The sequence below is a fragment of the Podarcis melisellensis genome (genome assembly GCF_964234715.1).
Source record: "Podarcis melisellensis genome assembly, chromosome: 6".
Taxonomy (NCBI): Eukaryota; Metazoa; Chordata; class Lepidosauria; order Squamata; family Lacertidae; genus Podarcis; species Podarcis melisellensis.
The window spans coordinates 20,079,194-20,094,981 of record NC_138538.1 but is presented as its reverse complement, the minus strand read 5'-3'; the positions used below and the strand labels follow the sequence as shown (position 1 = coordinate 20,094,981).

The window sequence follows — 15,788 nt, the reverse complement described above, 5'->3', positions numbered from 1 at the left end:
CATACCTGCTGTGAATGTGTGGGTAAGAACAACTACCCAAGTTTTAGGACATTCATGAAATGGAAGCATAAACTCTGCATTTGTGCATAAAGGGGGGGCGTTAGAGAAAGAGACTGTATAGAACAGGTAAATGATTTTAGAGTCTGTAAGTACTTTTAGAATGTGCACTGTAAGGGCATAAAGATTTTGTTATTCTATTTAAAATCAGATGGGTACTAGATAACACGGAGGAAGTCTTAGGATAGCTCTCTGGATACAAAAAGTTGCACCATTAATTTCCATGGGTCTACTCTATTAGTAGGGTTAACGTTGGCTACCACCCAAATTACTTAGTTTTTCTATATGTGGGCCCTTATTTTAGTGTTAGAAAGTTTGTGTATTAGTGTATTTTCCTGCCAATGTTGAGATTGGCTGGAAGTTTCTTTTATGTTTGTAGTAATTTGATTCCAGAACGCAAATCAAAACAAGGCAGGGGAAAAGTGTGGAAAGAGAGAATGGTGACACCTGCTGATGGAGGGAAGGGCTCAAAGAACACACAGACCATACAGTTTATTACTTTTTTTAGCCAAAACCCTGGCATTCTTTCTGTTCCAATGAACACAGTACCAAATTCTACCCTTTGGATCTCTCTGTTTTGGAATCCCACAGAAATCCATGCACTTAAAACTGAATGTTATTGGTCTGCCAAGCTGTAATACTGTTGAAATGGAGCACATTAGCTAATACTTTATTGCAAAAAAGAAAGGCCACGGTTCCACACTGTTCTTTTGGCCTGAAGATTAAAATCTGGCGTACCCTCCACATTTTACCACACTCAGTAATGCTAACCAATTTAACACACCGAGTTATGCACTCTGCAAAGAGCACTCAGTGACAACAGTAGGGAGGGTTTTATCGTTGCTTACGACAAATTAAAAATGCTACTTAAATTCAGGACTGTGTGTGAGTACTGCATTTCAGTGAACTGTCAGGAACTGTCAAGCCGCTGTGCAGGAACTGTGCAAAAACTACAGAGGAGTCTTTCAAATCATTTCCCTAGGAAAAGAGCCAGCAGCACCCTTGGTTCAGTGTTTCTGCCTGTTTTTGTTCTCTTAACTCTGTAAAGGTTCTTTAATGTGGGTCTTTGCACTTCCTTTGCACTCCCCTCCAGCTGCTGCAAGGCTTCTGCAAAGGAGATCAGCTGCAAAGGCACCAGAGAGCCTGCAAAAGAACCACACACAAACTCACACCCTGCTCCACCAATCCCTTGCCAGAGTCAAAGCTGATGATGACACATGGTCAGACAACTGGCACTCCTGAGGTACTTAGAGGTGGCCGGGCTGCCGCAGCAGCAGGAACAAATGGCAAAAGGCAAACTGCTATTGAAAATGAGTTGCCTCAACAGCTCAAGACTTCCTAATGGGCATTGGGGGAGCTCCTGATCAGATACAGAGGAGGAACTGGGGTGGAGGGCTTACAAATAGTCTTCATTCTTATACAGTGGTACCTCGGGTTACATATGCTTCAGGTTACATACGCTTCAGGTTACAGACTCCTCTAACCCAGAAATAGTACCTTGCGTTAAGAACTTTGCTTCAGGATGAGAACAGAAATTGTGCAGGGACGGTGCAGCAGCAGCGGGAGGCTCCATTAGCTAAAGTAGTGCTTCAGGTTAAGAACAGTTTCACGTTAAGAACGAACCACTGGAACGAATTAAGTACGTAACCAGAGGTACCACTGTATGTCCCCTGTAAAGGTAAAAAACGTAAAGGACCCCTGGATGGTTAAGTCCAGTTAAAGGCAACTATGGGGTGCAGCGCTCATCTTGCTTTTCAGGCCGAGGGAGTCAGTGTTTGTCCACAGACAGCTTTCCAGGTCATGTGGCCAGCATGACTAAACAGCTACTCGTGCAATGGAACACAGTGATGGAAACCAGAGCACAGTGGTTTAGACCACAACGCCACTTGTGTCCCCTGTCACCTGTGCCAGGTCTGAACCCTGATATCCCAGGCAAATTTTGGAATGGCCTTCCCCAACCTGGCAATTCCCAGGTATTTTGGACCTAGGCTGATGGGAGTTGTCCAAAACATTGGGAGGGTACCAGACTGAGAAATCCGTTCCACTTCCCAGTGGGGAGGAGTTGCAGTGGACCGCGTGGCCACCAACTCCCCACCAGGGGCGGGGGATTTTGTCCCCCGTTGCCCGCGGGATCCCGGCCACGTCAGAGCTCAGCCAGCCAATCCGCTGGCGGGGGAGCGTGGCCGGGGCAGTTTAAACTGAGGAGCGAGTCAGAGGACTTCCTCTTGGCTCGCTTCCTCAATCACCCTCCCTATTTGCAGGTTAGGCACAGGCCTTACTATGGACTTCGGTTGGTCGCCTTGGTTGTCCGAGGGGCCTGGAAGGAATTTTTTCCACTTCGCAAATTGGCACTGGCCAGTTGGTTTTTGCCTACCTCGTAGCAATCGTCGCAACTTTGTTAGGGTTGCGGTTAGGCATTGTTTGACCTTGTGTGGGGGAGGGGAGGTGTGGTCATCACCTGCCCCTGCATGCTGAAGGGTATTCCGTTAAAGTAATCCGGGGGTGTTGATCTTGTCCAAAGCCCAGTCAGGGGCTAGGGCCTTGACATGACCCCGACGGGAACACCAGGGGGAACTCGAGTTGGTTCGCATCGACAGGGCTCCCCCTACCGATGGTTTACCCTTACTGGACTTCCTGCGCAACGGGCGGGAGTCAAATATAGTTGGGTCCAATCAATGCCAATCAAAGCCAATACCGCTCACAGTCTGTAATTCAATAAAGTTGTGGCCAAATTGCCCAATAACATAAACCTAATATCTGTGTCGTTGTGTGAGTTATTTTCCAACGAGGGGGTGGATGCGGGGTCTCGACACGCAAGGGCTTTTCTACCATTAAGTCTTTGGGGAGCTCTGTTTCAATCTGAACCTGAGCCAGTGAAAAGGCCAAGATAACAGCCATGCTGCAAAACAAGCAAGAAGCAAACAGATGCTGCTGCAGTCTAGCCACTTGACCAAGGAAACTTGACAAGTGAGACAACACTATACCGGTGCAAGTGCTCATGATCAACGTCCAACTTCACCATGAATTGTGCTCTTGTTGATTTATTTATTGGCCAAGCAAAGGTATCAACTACTGGTGCCTTTGAGATTCCATTTCTAAGTTTGTAAAGTGGTTTAACTCCATTAAACATGGCCCTGAATGTCTAATTCAAGCAACCAGCTCAAGCCTTGCAATGTGAGGTAGGAGGATTCAAAATACAGAATACAGAATACTTCTAAGTCAAGCCCTCTTAAGGGAAGTTCACAAAAAAACCTGAAACGAAAGATTGAAGGATGAACCTCAGGTTGCCCCTGTCCTGTACCAAATTTCGCTTGGGACCATAAATAATGAAAAACACAACACAATGTATTTGGTTGTATCTACCTAAGCTGCATCCAACTGAAAGAAGACTTGAGGACTGAAATTAATGAACATAAGTTAGTCGTGTCCATTAATTTCAATGATTCTACTCTGAGCAGGACTAACACAGGATCCAACCCACTATCTCCAATCACAGTTGTCCACTTTAATATTGGCATCACATCTCATCTCTCTTTGGTCATGATGCTAGGCCTCAACATCAGTTTCCTCCTCGGTTCTACTGTAGCATGGTTCTTTCTTCCCATGAAGACTGAGATACTGGAATGAATGCTTAAATGCACACTCCAGACAAAATTATACCCCCCCCCCCGTTCTTCTCAAGAAAACTAGGACAAGGAAAGGCATTTCAAACTCAGTGCTTTAGTCATATTTATCTATTTTTTGTGGCTCCATGTAGACCTGAAGGGACCTTACAAGAACTCAAATTTAAAACAGTAACATAATCCTTGTAAAACAACTGACCAAACTGATTTGCAGTATTGAGGTGAAGGAGATGGGGGAGTGCGCATTTTTGCCAAAATAAAATGTCTGAACTGGACCAGTCCCGCCAAGAGAAAATTGTATAATTTCTTTACATGGCTCCCGTCGTCGTTGCCATTGTTAAACACAAAAACAATTAAGATGAAGCTCAGCGTCCCTCATTCCAATCTTAACTGGGGAGGGGGGCACTCTATGTGGTTTGGGGAGGGTACACTCAAGAGGTCTCCTGAGGCACGAGCTGAACAGCCCAATATCAGCTCTGAGCAGGCGACCGTAAAAACCACAGGACGCATCACACAGCAACACTGATCATTATCTCCCTTTCGAAAGCGGGCCTTTGCTTTTATAGCCATCGAGACGAGAGGCCGTTAGAGCTGACTTTATTACAGAGCAGTCATTACTCAGTTCCCCTTTAATCTGAGAAACCTGCCGCACTTTTTTTCACAAAAACTTAATTAACAAAAGCTCGTAACACGGCATGAGGTAGGGATTATTATCTGCCCCATTTGGCAGGTGGGGAGGGGGAAATCTAGCCTAGGCCCTTGGCAACACCACCCAGGAGTCCACAGTTGCACATCTTTCCATGATCAAAGCACTCCTGTGCCCTTTTGGGCCAATGTGGTGAATGGAAGAGCATTGAAAACATCATAAACTAGGCCTGTGGTGGTTATTATAAAGCTAAGGAGGCCTTATCAGTCCCCAAAACACAGAGCTCTGCAAGCTCTATGGGGCTTGAGAGGTCAGGGCTATTAACATCCACAGACACTATTTGCTGCATAAAGGAAAATTAAAGCCATCGTGCTCAGAACTGCAAAGGATGGTTTTCCTAGCAGGGAGAATCCAAAAAATAAAAGGCATAAAAATATCAAGGGGAAGGAATCATTTCCAGTCTGGGAACTAGAGGTGGTCTGCAGCTGGTAGGCCTTGGGTAGAGGGAAATGCTAGATTTTATAAAGTTCTCACACTTGCTTTGTTTTTGACTTCCTCATTCACACCCTCCTTTAAAAATAAAATATCTGGACATCTGGTTGTTTTTGCACAATTCCCTAACCTTCGCCTGCAGCTCACTCCAAATAGCATAAGAGTCCAGTTGGATCAGGCCAAAAGCCCATTTAATCCAGCATCCTGTTCTCACTTGTGGCCATAGGACCCAGGCACAACAACACCTCCCCAAGCTATGATTTGACAGCAACTGGTATTCAGAGTCATGCTGCCTCTGATAGTGGAGGTACAGCCACTGTGGCTAGCAGCAATTGTAGCTAGTAGCCTTATCCTCCAGGAATTTCTCTAATCCTCTTTTAAAGCCACCCAAGCTGGAGGCCATCGCATCACTGTTTCTGGTGGAATCGAATTCCGTTGTTTAATTATGAGCGCTTACTTGGAACTCACGTTTACTTGGACGTTAACCCCATCATGTTCACAGGGACCCGCTTCCCGATAAGTGTGTGGCACCCCTAGTCTTTTGTAGATTTCTGCTCAAAAAACCAAATAGGATCCAAATGTTCAGCAAGCACAGAGTTATGCAGCCACGGCCATCATCTGCATGTGCAGGAATGAATTAGCTTTGGGGCTGATTGAAGAATAGCAATCAGATGTTTCAAAGGAGTAAATTGCCTGCTCTTTCCCTTCATTTCCTACATCCAGGTTGCTTTCCGCAAGGGAAATGTATGAGTGGCCTCCCACGGCTACACTGCTTCCTAGAGACATTCCCTCCCTTTGGCTGTGTCTCTTTCCCCGTGCCACTAGACACAAGGGAGCGCTGGATGGGAGGAGGATGCTGTTGCAGAAGGAAACATCTTGAACTAAGAAAACAAGCACCGGCTTTCAGAATGAGAATACACCAGCCCAGCTGCCTTTCAGACAGACACCTTGTGGCAATTGCCAAGCAAATGCATCTGACCGACAACAGCGACGAAAACAGGAAGGCTCGTTTAGGTCTGCCCTTCTCTTTCTTTCACCACCTCCCTCTCTTCCTCCGCCTTGCAGGAAAAGAAACAACTTGTTTTTACACAAAACAGATGGTTCAACCTTCCCCGGCAAGCTGAAGCTTTATTATCAGCACCTCCGGAACCTAAAAAGAGGCACAGGGCAGAGCAAGGCCCAGGAAACCATCACCCAAAAGCAGCCGGGCCAAAGATTTCTTTTAGCAGCCACAGGAACCAATCACAGACCAGGGTGAAGTTTCTGAAAAGAGATTCAAACATGCAGATGTTGTCACAGATACCAAGAAGCTAAATATTTAGCAGGGCGCCTGGAGATAGATAGATGATAGATAGATAGATGCCAAAAGGATGTGGGTATATTTTATCTGATGGCAGTATGTGTGCTACACAATAGGTAGTGAAAGAACTTCAGATTCCACCACAAAAGACTCCCCACCATAATAATTAGACAAGGATGCAGCAACAACTAAAACATTGTTCAACTCAGCTTTTAAGAAAACGATACTATTATTTTTATTTGTTGTTGTTGTTGTTTATATGTATTAGTCGCCTCACAATATAGATTCTCTAGTCAACGTACAGCGAGTTGCCAGGGAGGTGAGGAACAAGCAACAAGCCTGAGTTTGGACATTATGCTAAGCCAAACCATAGCTTTGCTCCCAGTGGTGCAACAGGTGAGGGAGTCAGCAAACTAACTGCAGTTTTCTCCCTGTGCACCAGCACACTTGCTCTTTCATGGCAAGTCACAGTTTGGCAGCATTACGTGCAGACAAGGCCCCTGACAACACAATCCTATACATGTCTAACTCAAAAGTAGGACTCCCTCCTAGGTAAGCACATCCTAAGTCAGGGTTGCAAAGATCACAGTAAAATGTAAGAGATGTCCAGAAACCTTAATTTTAAACAATGTGGTAAACTCAATCCTGGTTGATTGTCCCAAAAAAAAAAGGGGGGGTAAGAGGATCATAACATTCTCTAGGCTTTGTGATTTAGGATATCACCAGATGTTTCCACTGCAATATCCCACATCTAACTGAAAAGCATCTTATTTCACCGCTAATGTTGACATTAAGACGTTTGTCTTGTTTTCTTTTTTATCTCTTATTTGTTTCGCAGATTTCTTTATCTGCGTCAGCATCTGGGGCTGCTGCTTCTCCTTCAGTATTTTAAACTGACTATATAAAGGATTTTGGTGTGTTAATGGAACGTTTTCAGCCAGAAGCATCACCTATAGGGCTATGCTCAGGCTTAATAATAAAGTTCTTCCCACACATGTTTTATATTATAGAGGAAAGGGGCCTTAGCTGAAATCCTCATGAATGTAATATCTCCTCTCTTCTTCTAGAAATGGGGCTGACAAAGAGGTCTGCATGTACCATTCAGGGCAAAAATGCTTAGCTGGCTTGACTGGGGGCAGAAAAATCCTTTTCTGTTTTTCCAAATGTGCTATTACAATCAACTTGTCTTTCTAGCCCACTGTACTTTCTATCTGGCCACACCTCAAATGCAATCCATGCTGAGCCCCAGGATACATAAAACACACTTAGGTTGCGATCCTAAACATGCCTACTTGGAAGGAGATCCCACTGTAATCAAAATACCCCCTCCCAAGTAAACAGGGCTAAAATGGAGCTGTTGAGCTGCAATCCTAGCCATGCACAGCATTTTAACAACGCTAGCGGGGGGGGGGGGAGTGTTTTAAAAAATATTGTGGGTTTTTTTAAAAAAAAATCTATTCAGTAAAATAAGCTTGAAAGTACAATTTCTTTCAAGTTCTATATACTAATTGTGCACTTATTTCTATGCACTATGTATCCTTACATAGCCTAAACTGAACCATCCATGGACAAGAGAGAGGTGAACAGCAGGGCTGGGAAACCCCAATATTAGCAGATTTAAAAATAATAATAAAAGAGGGCAAGGGGGTACAAAAACACAGATCCATGAGGACTGAGCGTGCTCAGGCATATGGAATTGAAAAACATTGAGAGAGAGAGAGAGAGAGAGAGAGAGAGAGAGAGAGAGAGAGAGAGAGAGAGAGAGAGAGAGAGAGAGAGAGAATGGAGTATCCAGGAAGAGAGCATGACTGGCTGGCGCCAAGAACAGGAGCACCTCCACACTGCAGCATTTTTGTTGCAGGTTCTGCTTGCACTGAGTAATATGCAATACTTTTGTTAGAGCAAAATTTCCCTTTCTGACATACAGGCTAGGATTCACAGAGTCCTTCCATCCCTATGGAGAGCTTTCCTCACCCTTCCTTCCACTTGCACCTGCTGAAAAGCTTCTCCTAAGAGTCAGGAGACCCCCTCTGAAGCAACAGACAGTGTAGCCTGAGAAGACTGGAGAGGGTTTGGGGTGGGGAGCAGCAGTAACCCCCTGCCTTCCCCAAAGCACCCAGAACTGAATCTCACTCATGCATCCTTCTGTTTGGATGCCATCCATCCAGCTGCTGAGAATTCAGCAACAGGCATTCAGTGAAGCATGTCAAAGATAAAAACCACGATACAGCCTTTCAAAACTCAAAATTTTACAATCCAAAACAATCCAGCGCGGACCTGCTTCTCAGCACTGTAAACTGTTGATCGTTCTGCAAATAAGCCTATCAAATATTTTACTGTAAATAAAACAAAAGAGACTTTAATAGCATTTCACTGCTTAATGCTCAGAAAAGCATTGTGACAAGTACTGTGGCTTTTGGGGGAAAATTTTAAAAAAATGTCCTATTCTGTAATTTCCAAGATGCTCTCTCTCCTCCAGCCCCTCCTCTCTCACCCCCCCCCGCCCCTTTTGACCCACAGAAGTAAAATAAAGGCTGTGGAATCCTTTATACAAAGCAAATAAAAAACAGGGCCTTTGTGTGTGAGGGGGAGAACCCCCACCAAGCACAGGGGGAAAGGTCTCTAGGCACACACAAAAGAAAACCTTTCCCTTAACTGCTCCATAACCACATGCGAGTCTTCCAAGGAAAGTTCCCTCCTTAAAAAAGAAAGAAAAGAAAAATGCTCTCAGTAACACAGTCTGATTTATAAGCAAGCCTACAGCATCAAACACAGAAGGGGATTCTTTTACATTGCCACGGAAGCCCGGAAGCCCCTGCAAAGCTCTTGCCTCACTACGCATTGAATTTGGCTGTTTGCTCCTTTTAGCATTATTTATGGAGAGCACTAAGTGAAGTCTGGAGCTTGAATGGTAAATATTTAACAAGGGGGCACCAGCCCAAACCACAAAATCCAGACACACATCACCAGCACCAGGAAAGCCTTCAGTTCACACGAGGATGGCAGGCTTGCACGAGTAAAGAAAAGCTTCCTTGAACTGTGTTCATCTATTAGCTTTACGTTAGTTAAGCAGTGCTTTTTAAAAAAAAAATGTTTAGAGGTACTCTCATGTTGACTCAAGAAAATCACGTCATTTTGAGCATCTGCGCATGCGGCAAAACCTGGAAGTAACCCTTTCTGGTACTTCCGGGTCGCCGCGGGACACAACCTGAAAAGATTTAACCTGAAGCAAACGTAACAAGAGGTATGACTGTACTGTTGACCCAATAAACATCCAGATTATTTAACAACTCTCTCCCGAGACATCCTAGCATGCACATACACACACAGATGAACACGAGAAGCATCCTCTCAGTTAAAAGAATGATCCTACAAGTATCTATCAAACTGTGACATGTCAAAGTTAAATGTGCTCAGCTCATTCCTGGCAAACAACCAATAACCAGTAGCCTAGCCTGCGGATGACAAAAACCACTCAATACTTGGGACAGGAAAACTTGGGTTTGGTTTGTCTGGGGTGAGACAGCAGTCTTGATGGTTGAGCGACATGCGCTTTTTATAGCAGCACATTCCACAAAAACAGAACTTCAAGAACACAAAGCCAGCAGCCTCTGTAATTGGGAGGTTTGGAAGATTACATACTCTTTGTGTTCAACCATAGATAGAGAGAGAGAAACCAGGACTGAAGTTGGTGTCAGTCCTTAAAGCAACTATAACTTTTCCAATCAACTGTTATGTCAGTGAGTTCGTGGTGCTAGACAGTGGGGACAGAGAGGAAGAAAATCCTTTTCTACACAGCAACCCCCAGCGGACGTGGTCTTACAAACAATCTGAGGAAAACAGAAGGGGCTACCTACTCTAAGGGGCAACTTCATCCAATATCAATTGTATTACTCTTTCCCTGTTAGTGTGCATGTGTGAATGGCATTAATATTAATGCAGTTTTAAATGTACTGGCCCCATTTCTAAATTGACTGAGGCCATAAAGCAGAAGTAGGAACTTGTGGCCCTCCAGATGTTGGTAGGAATACAACTCCCAACATTCCTGACCATTTTCCATGCTGGCTGGGTGTGATGGGAGTTGGGATCCCAACAAACCCACCCCTACCAAGAAGGTGGACTTACAACTGCTTTTCAGCCTTCCTGCGATTTCGTTTTCTATTTCCTTCATAGTGTGTCACAACCTTATTTCTCTTCAAAGACCATGGCCATCTAGCAAGGCTATTTTCTCCACCACCCTACCAAACCAGCTCAAGACATTTTGCAGCCTGAAGCAAAGGGCATATCATGCCCACCATTCCCTGTACAAAAGCTGACTGGTGTGGCAATTGAATGTTACCTGAATGCTGGGGATGGGTTAGCATCCTCCATTACATCCAAGGCTGATGGTTAACTCAGAGAGTGCAGAGCAGGCTGTGGCTGACACACATGGTCCTGTCTTCCAGATATCAAAGAAATAAGCAACTATCGGACTTTTAGAAGACATCTGAAGGCAGCCCTGTTTAGGGAAACTTTTAATATTTGATGAAGCAAAATATTCTTCTGGAAGCCGCCCAGAGTGGCTAGGGAAACCCAGCCAGATGGGCGGGTATAAATAAATTATTATTATTATTATTATTATTATTATTATTATTATTACTACCGTATTATTCTTCACCCTGAGTCAGCTACCTCACTCTAACTAACGAAAGGGCTGGCCCTGTATTGCATGTACAATGCATGTGTATCAGAGAGGACGGTACTATGAGCAGGTACACATACACATTAATAGTTTAATATGCACCCTTATTAATTTTTAAAGTAACACTCTGATGCACTTATAATTGGCATGCCTTTCCCTACCACCAGGCTGTCAGTTTCACTGAGACACATGAAAGATATTGGGAAAGTAAATGGACTGTAGGAGGGTGGCACCACGTGTATCATGATGTGGTAGTATCTACATCTTGTCACAGGGCAGGATCCATGGTAGACAAGTGAGGAAGTGGTGTCTTCAGACTACTAGCTAGTAAAGGTGTGTAGTGACATTTTAGGGCACTGGTGGGGGATCTATGGCCTTTCAGATGTTGCTGGACTAAAACACCCATCATCCCTGACCACTGGCTATGCTGGCTGGGACTGATGGGAGTTGGAGTCCAACGACAGCTAGAGGGCCACAGATCCCCATCTCTGTTTTAAGGAGTGAAAAGCAGAACTTGTGAACAATGGTTATACGTGTTACCTGAAGCAAGAACAGTCTGCAGTGATCTCTAAAGAACTCTGTGAAGAAGTACCAGTGGCTGAATTTACTTTTCTCCTCTTTCCTACTCCCTTTTGCTTTCGTGTCATGCTTTTTAGACTATCAGCCTGAGGGCAGGGACTGTCCTGTGACTTTGCATGCCTTTCTAGTAAATTTTATTATCATTAATATTGCTGAAAAGCAGAGTAAAAATGCTTCCAATAAACAATAACCCTCTAAAAGATGCACATTTCCTGGTGTTACTTACGTCCATTGATTTCAGTGGGTGTACCTCAAGTATGTTGCGCATAACCCAAAATATTTTATTTCTACCCCACAGAATTGCAATGAAAATATTCAAAACAAAACAATGGGATACAAAACACATATAGCAATAGAAGTGACAAAAGCCTTGGCAGAATAAACAAATCTTTACCATCTGGTTGCAAGAAACAGTGCCAACCAAAGTTCCCAGCAGAGGGAATTGTGGTGCCACTACTGAACAGGCCCTGATCCCTGGCACCAATCAGCTTCAGTGGCACTTAAGAGCCCAGGCAAATTCATATGGAAATATGTGGTTCTTCAAATACACTGGGTTCTAAGGCACCCAAGGATGGGGAATCTCAGGGCATCCAGATGTTCTTGAAGTGCCACTCCCATCAGACCCAGGATGCCCAAATATCAGGGATTATGGGAGTTGTAATCCAGCGCTATCTGGAAGGTCACAGGGTCTCCATCCCTAGACCAAAAATTAGCACTAGCACTTAAAATGAAACGAATGGGTAACAAATGCAACTGATCCAGATCAGTGCAATCTGGTCAAACTGCTAAGCCTCTCTGACGTTGAATTGTGGCAGCCAAATTTTGCACTGCTTTAAAGTTTCCCAACTGTGTTTGAAGGCAACCCTACGTAGGAAACAATACAATTGTCTTATCTAGATGTAGCCATTGTGCATAAACACACCAGGGTACTAACTCTTCAAGCCTGAACAGCATATGATGTCAGTGCAGAACGGGCACGATGCACTCACAGAAAAGCTATCCCAGTGCATGCTTGCTGTGCTACTAACAAAGAAGCTAGAAAGCTAGCACAACTGCGGATGTTTGCAGGCAATGCTCACAGTCCACTGTTCCTTCTCAGAGCTTTGGAACAGTGGGAGGCCAGTGTTAGCCACAAAGGGGTTGTGTTTTGTGCAAAGGGAGAAGTGTGGTGTAATGCTAATGAGTTCCAAGTGCCATGGCAGCAAAATAAATGAGAACTACCCAGATGGGAAAGTCATTTCCTGAAAGTTTTCAATTTGCATGGGGAAATGAATTACCCCCACATGGACGGACAGCCTCCCACGGCAATCACATATCTATATTTACTATTATGAAGCAACAGATATACGTTCTGAGGGAGAAACCACACTCAAGCAAGGAAGGTTGCTGGAAGCCAAGCTGCAAGACGGAGAAGAAAAATTAACTTTCAAATTAAAAGCAAAAGGCCAATTATTGTTTGGGGGGGGATACAGAAAATGCAAAATATAAAGCGCACACAACATCCTATACAACATCTTCCAAGTGAATGATGTCAATCGAAGCTTCAAAAAACAGCAGCCACCCTCAGGCTTAAGCTTAAGACAGGAAGTAATTTTATCACTTTGTTCTTTTTTTAAAAAAATCGTACTAGTGTAGGTCACTGTTGTTTGCAAAGGGCTCCCTCTTTTGCCAGCTCAGGCACCTTCTGAACTATCTCAGGAACGATCATCTGTGTAAACATCTTGAAAGGGAGGATTTAAAAACCACACCTAGCGTCTGCCAACAAGGCTCAGTTTTCCCAGCATGGGCTGTTGCCACTAGCCACCCACCGGGAACCCCACGGGTAGCAAGCAACCACCTCAGTTCCAAAGAGCGTCTGCTGCACGTTCTGGAAACCCGCGGGACGGAAGCGCTCTCCTGTCTTTGACAAGCTCAGCTTGCAAAAACATCCACTCGTTTTCCACTAGCGCAGGAAAGCTCCGCTGCGTCCTCTAGTTGCATGCCGGTATCCACCACAGTTCCCAACACTCAGCTCCTTCTCAAAACAGAACATGCAATCCCATCTCAGTGCGCAAGAGCGGTGGGGCATGCATACGGTACTGCCTTCAGGCAATGTGACTGTCCAAGGCACGGCACCCCCCCCCAAAAAAAACACACCTGAGCTGGGTTCCCCCCTCCGCGCGCGTCTGAACCCACTACCCAGTGGCGTAGCGTGGGGGGGTGCAGGGGGGGCCGGCCGCACCGGGTGCAACATCTGGGGGTTAGGGGGCACAAATCCACGGGTTAGGGGGCGCAAATTACTTGCCTTGCCCCGGGTGCTGACAACCCACGCTACGCCACTGCCACTACCCCCACCTCCAAGCCGCCGGTGTGCAGGATGAGGCCAACTCTCAACACTCCCAACTCCTTGGAGAGCCACCGATCCCTTCTGCCCACCCAGAGGGAGTCGATCCTCCAACTCGCGAGGCAGCAACGCAACCCTGCGAAGTTCCACTCCTCACCGGAGACTCCTCTTAAGTGTGTCCGCGCCGCGCCGGCTGGGCAGCCCAGCTTCACGCAGGGTGGAAACGACCCTTTCCACGACCTAACCCGACCTAACCGTCCGGTTCGGCCCGGGCGCGTCCACGGCGCGCCGCAGTCGCTCAGCTGACCCTCGTCCTCGCGCCCCTCGGCGCGACCTTTCCTCTGCCCCCGATGCCCCCCTCCCGCCCTTGCCACTCACCGACTGCAAGAAGCGCAGGGTGCACACGTAGTCCCTCTCCGTGCCCAGGATCTCGTTGAGGACGCAGAGCCGAAGGCGCAGCTGCCGGTCCGTATCCTTGGCAGGCTCCGAGGGCGCCGCGCCGGGGCCGGCCGCGACCGGGGGGGCCGCTGCCGGCTGCGCTTCCATGGCGGGGTGGCTGCCTCCTCGCCTGCCTGCCTGCCTGCCCGACTGACTTGACGGACTTTCCGAGCCGGCTGCTGCTGCACACCACGCTCTCCTCACGCTCGGCGCCCGCCTCCGGCGCCCTCCATCCCCGAGGCACGCGAGACGCACGGCAAGGCGAGGGCTTCCCCAGCCCGCCGCCTACGAGCTCCCACTGGCAGCCGGAGCGCCGCTCAGGGACATGCCGAGGACAGCGGCGACGAGCGCAGCGCAGCGCCAGGGGCACTGAATGGAGCGCGAGCGGGGAAGGGAAGTCCCGGCGCCCGAGAGAGAGGGGGGGCAGAGCGCGAGGGCTGGGGGCGTGGCGAGGGCAGCCAGCGGGAGGGGGCGGGGGTCGCGCGGCCAGGCGACGCCGGCCCCCGAGGCGAGGGCGGCGCTCCGAGGCAGGGGGCGGGGCGGGGCGCCTTGGCGGGACAAGCCCAAGTGCAAAAGCAGGAGTTGGGAGACTGCGGCAGGCGGCGCGGGAGAAACAAAGGCGGCCAGGAAGACTCCCGAGCGTGGCCTGCGCGCGTCACCCGGAGCTGCTTTGCACGCAGCCAGCCCGTTCCCAAATCCCTGCAGCGAGAGGGAGCGAGCGGCGCGCAAACTTGGGCTGTAATCAAGCGCCCTGTTGCTGCTCCGCCACCTCGGGGAAACGGCTGCTGGATGCAACCCGTCGGGGAGAGATTCCCACATCCACCCCACCCCCGATTGAGCCCGTGCGCGCTTGTTTGGTTGGGTTTTGTTTGGTTCTGCCCACGCATCGTGAGAAGCAGCGGCCAGCAGCCGGCGCTTGCTCCTGCGGCAGAATCCCATTTTGCGCGGCGAAAAGCACAGCCTGGGCTGCTGCACGCGGGGGGGGGAGCCCTTCCCAACAGGGGTGTTCCCACGGGTGGGTGTGCGCAAGCCGCGGAATTGTACGCCAGCCAGCCATGGTGTGTGCCAAGAACTCGCTACGCAGAAAGAACATTCCTGGAGGTGCTCCCAGGTGGAGTTTGTTGTTGCTTTACGAAGTCAGGCGTTGCGATTCGGCACACCTGCAACCCACAGAAATCTTTTATTATGGCTGGCAGAAGGGGTTGGAGATGGAGTCTCCAGCACCACTGACATAGGACAGTGCTGGACTACAAAAAATCCCATCACCCCCTGGCTCCTGGTGCTGGTTTGGGCTGATGGGAGTTGGAGTCCAAGTACCTTCACACATAGTTGAACTACGGAGCTTGCTTTCACTGGGGGACAGTGATGTCCACCAACTTAGATGGCTTTAAAGAGGATTGGGCAAACTCATGAAGGATACGGCTGTCAATGGCTACTGGCCATGACAGTGAGGCTCTGCCTTACTTCTGAATACCAGTTGCTGGGAGCCACAGGAGGGCAGTGCTCTTGCGCTCAGGTTCTATGCAGGTAGGGCATCTGAGTGGTCACTGTGAGAACCTGATGCTGGACTAGGTAGGCCATTGCCCGGATCCAGCAGGCTCTTCCTAGGTTCTTAACAACTGGAAGGCCACAGGTTCCCCATTAAGGGC

At 47.6% G+C, this 15,788-nt stretch overlaps 1 protein-coding gene across 1 annotated transcript in view; it reads right to left on the bottom strand.

The window, feature by feature from the left end:
• PREX1 (phosphatidylinositol-3,4,5-trisphosphate dependent Rac exchange factor 1) overlaps nt 1-14,489 on the bottom strand; it is a 213,386-nt gene extending 198,897 nt beyond the window's left edge. Inside the window, exon 1 of the mRNA XM_081916608.1 lies at nt 14,080-14,489. Within this exon, the coding sequence (XP_081772734.1) occupies nt 14,080-14,247 (168 nt within the window). The 5' untranslated portion in view covers nt 14,248-14,489. The remainder of the gene's footprint in view (nt 1-14,079) is intronic.
• Nucleotides 14,490-15,788: the final 1,299 nt, after the last annotated feature.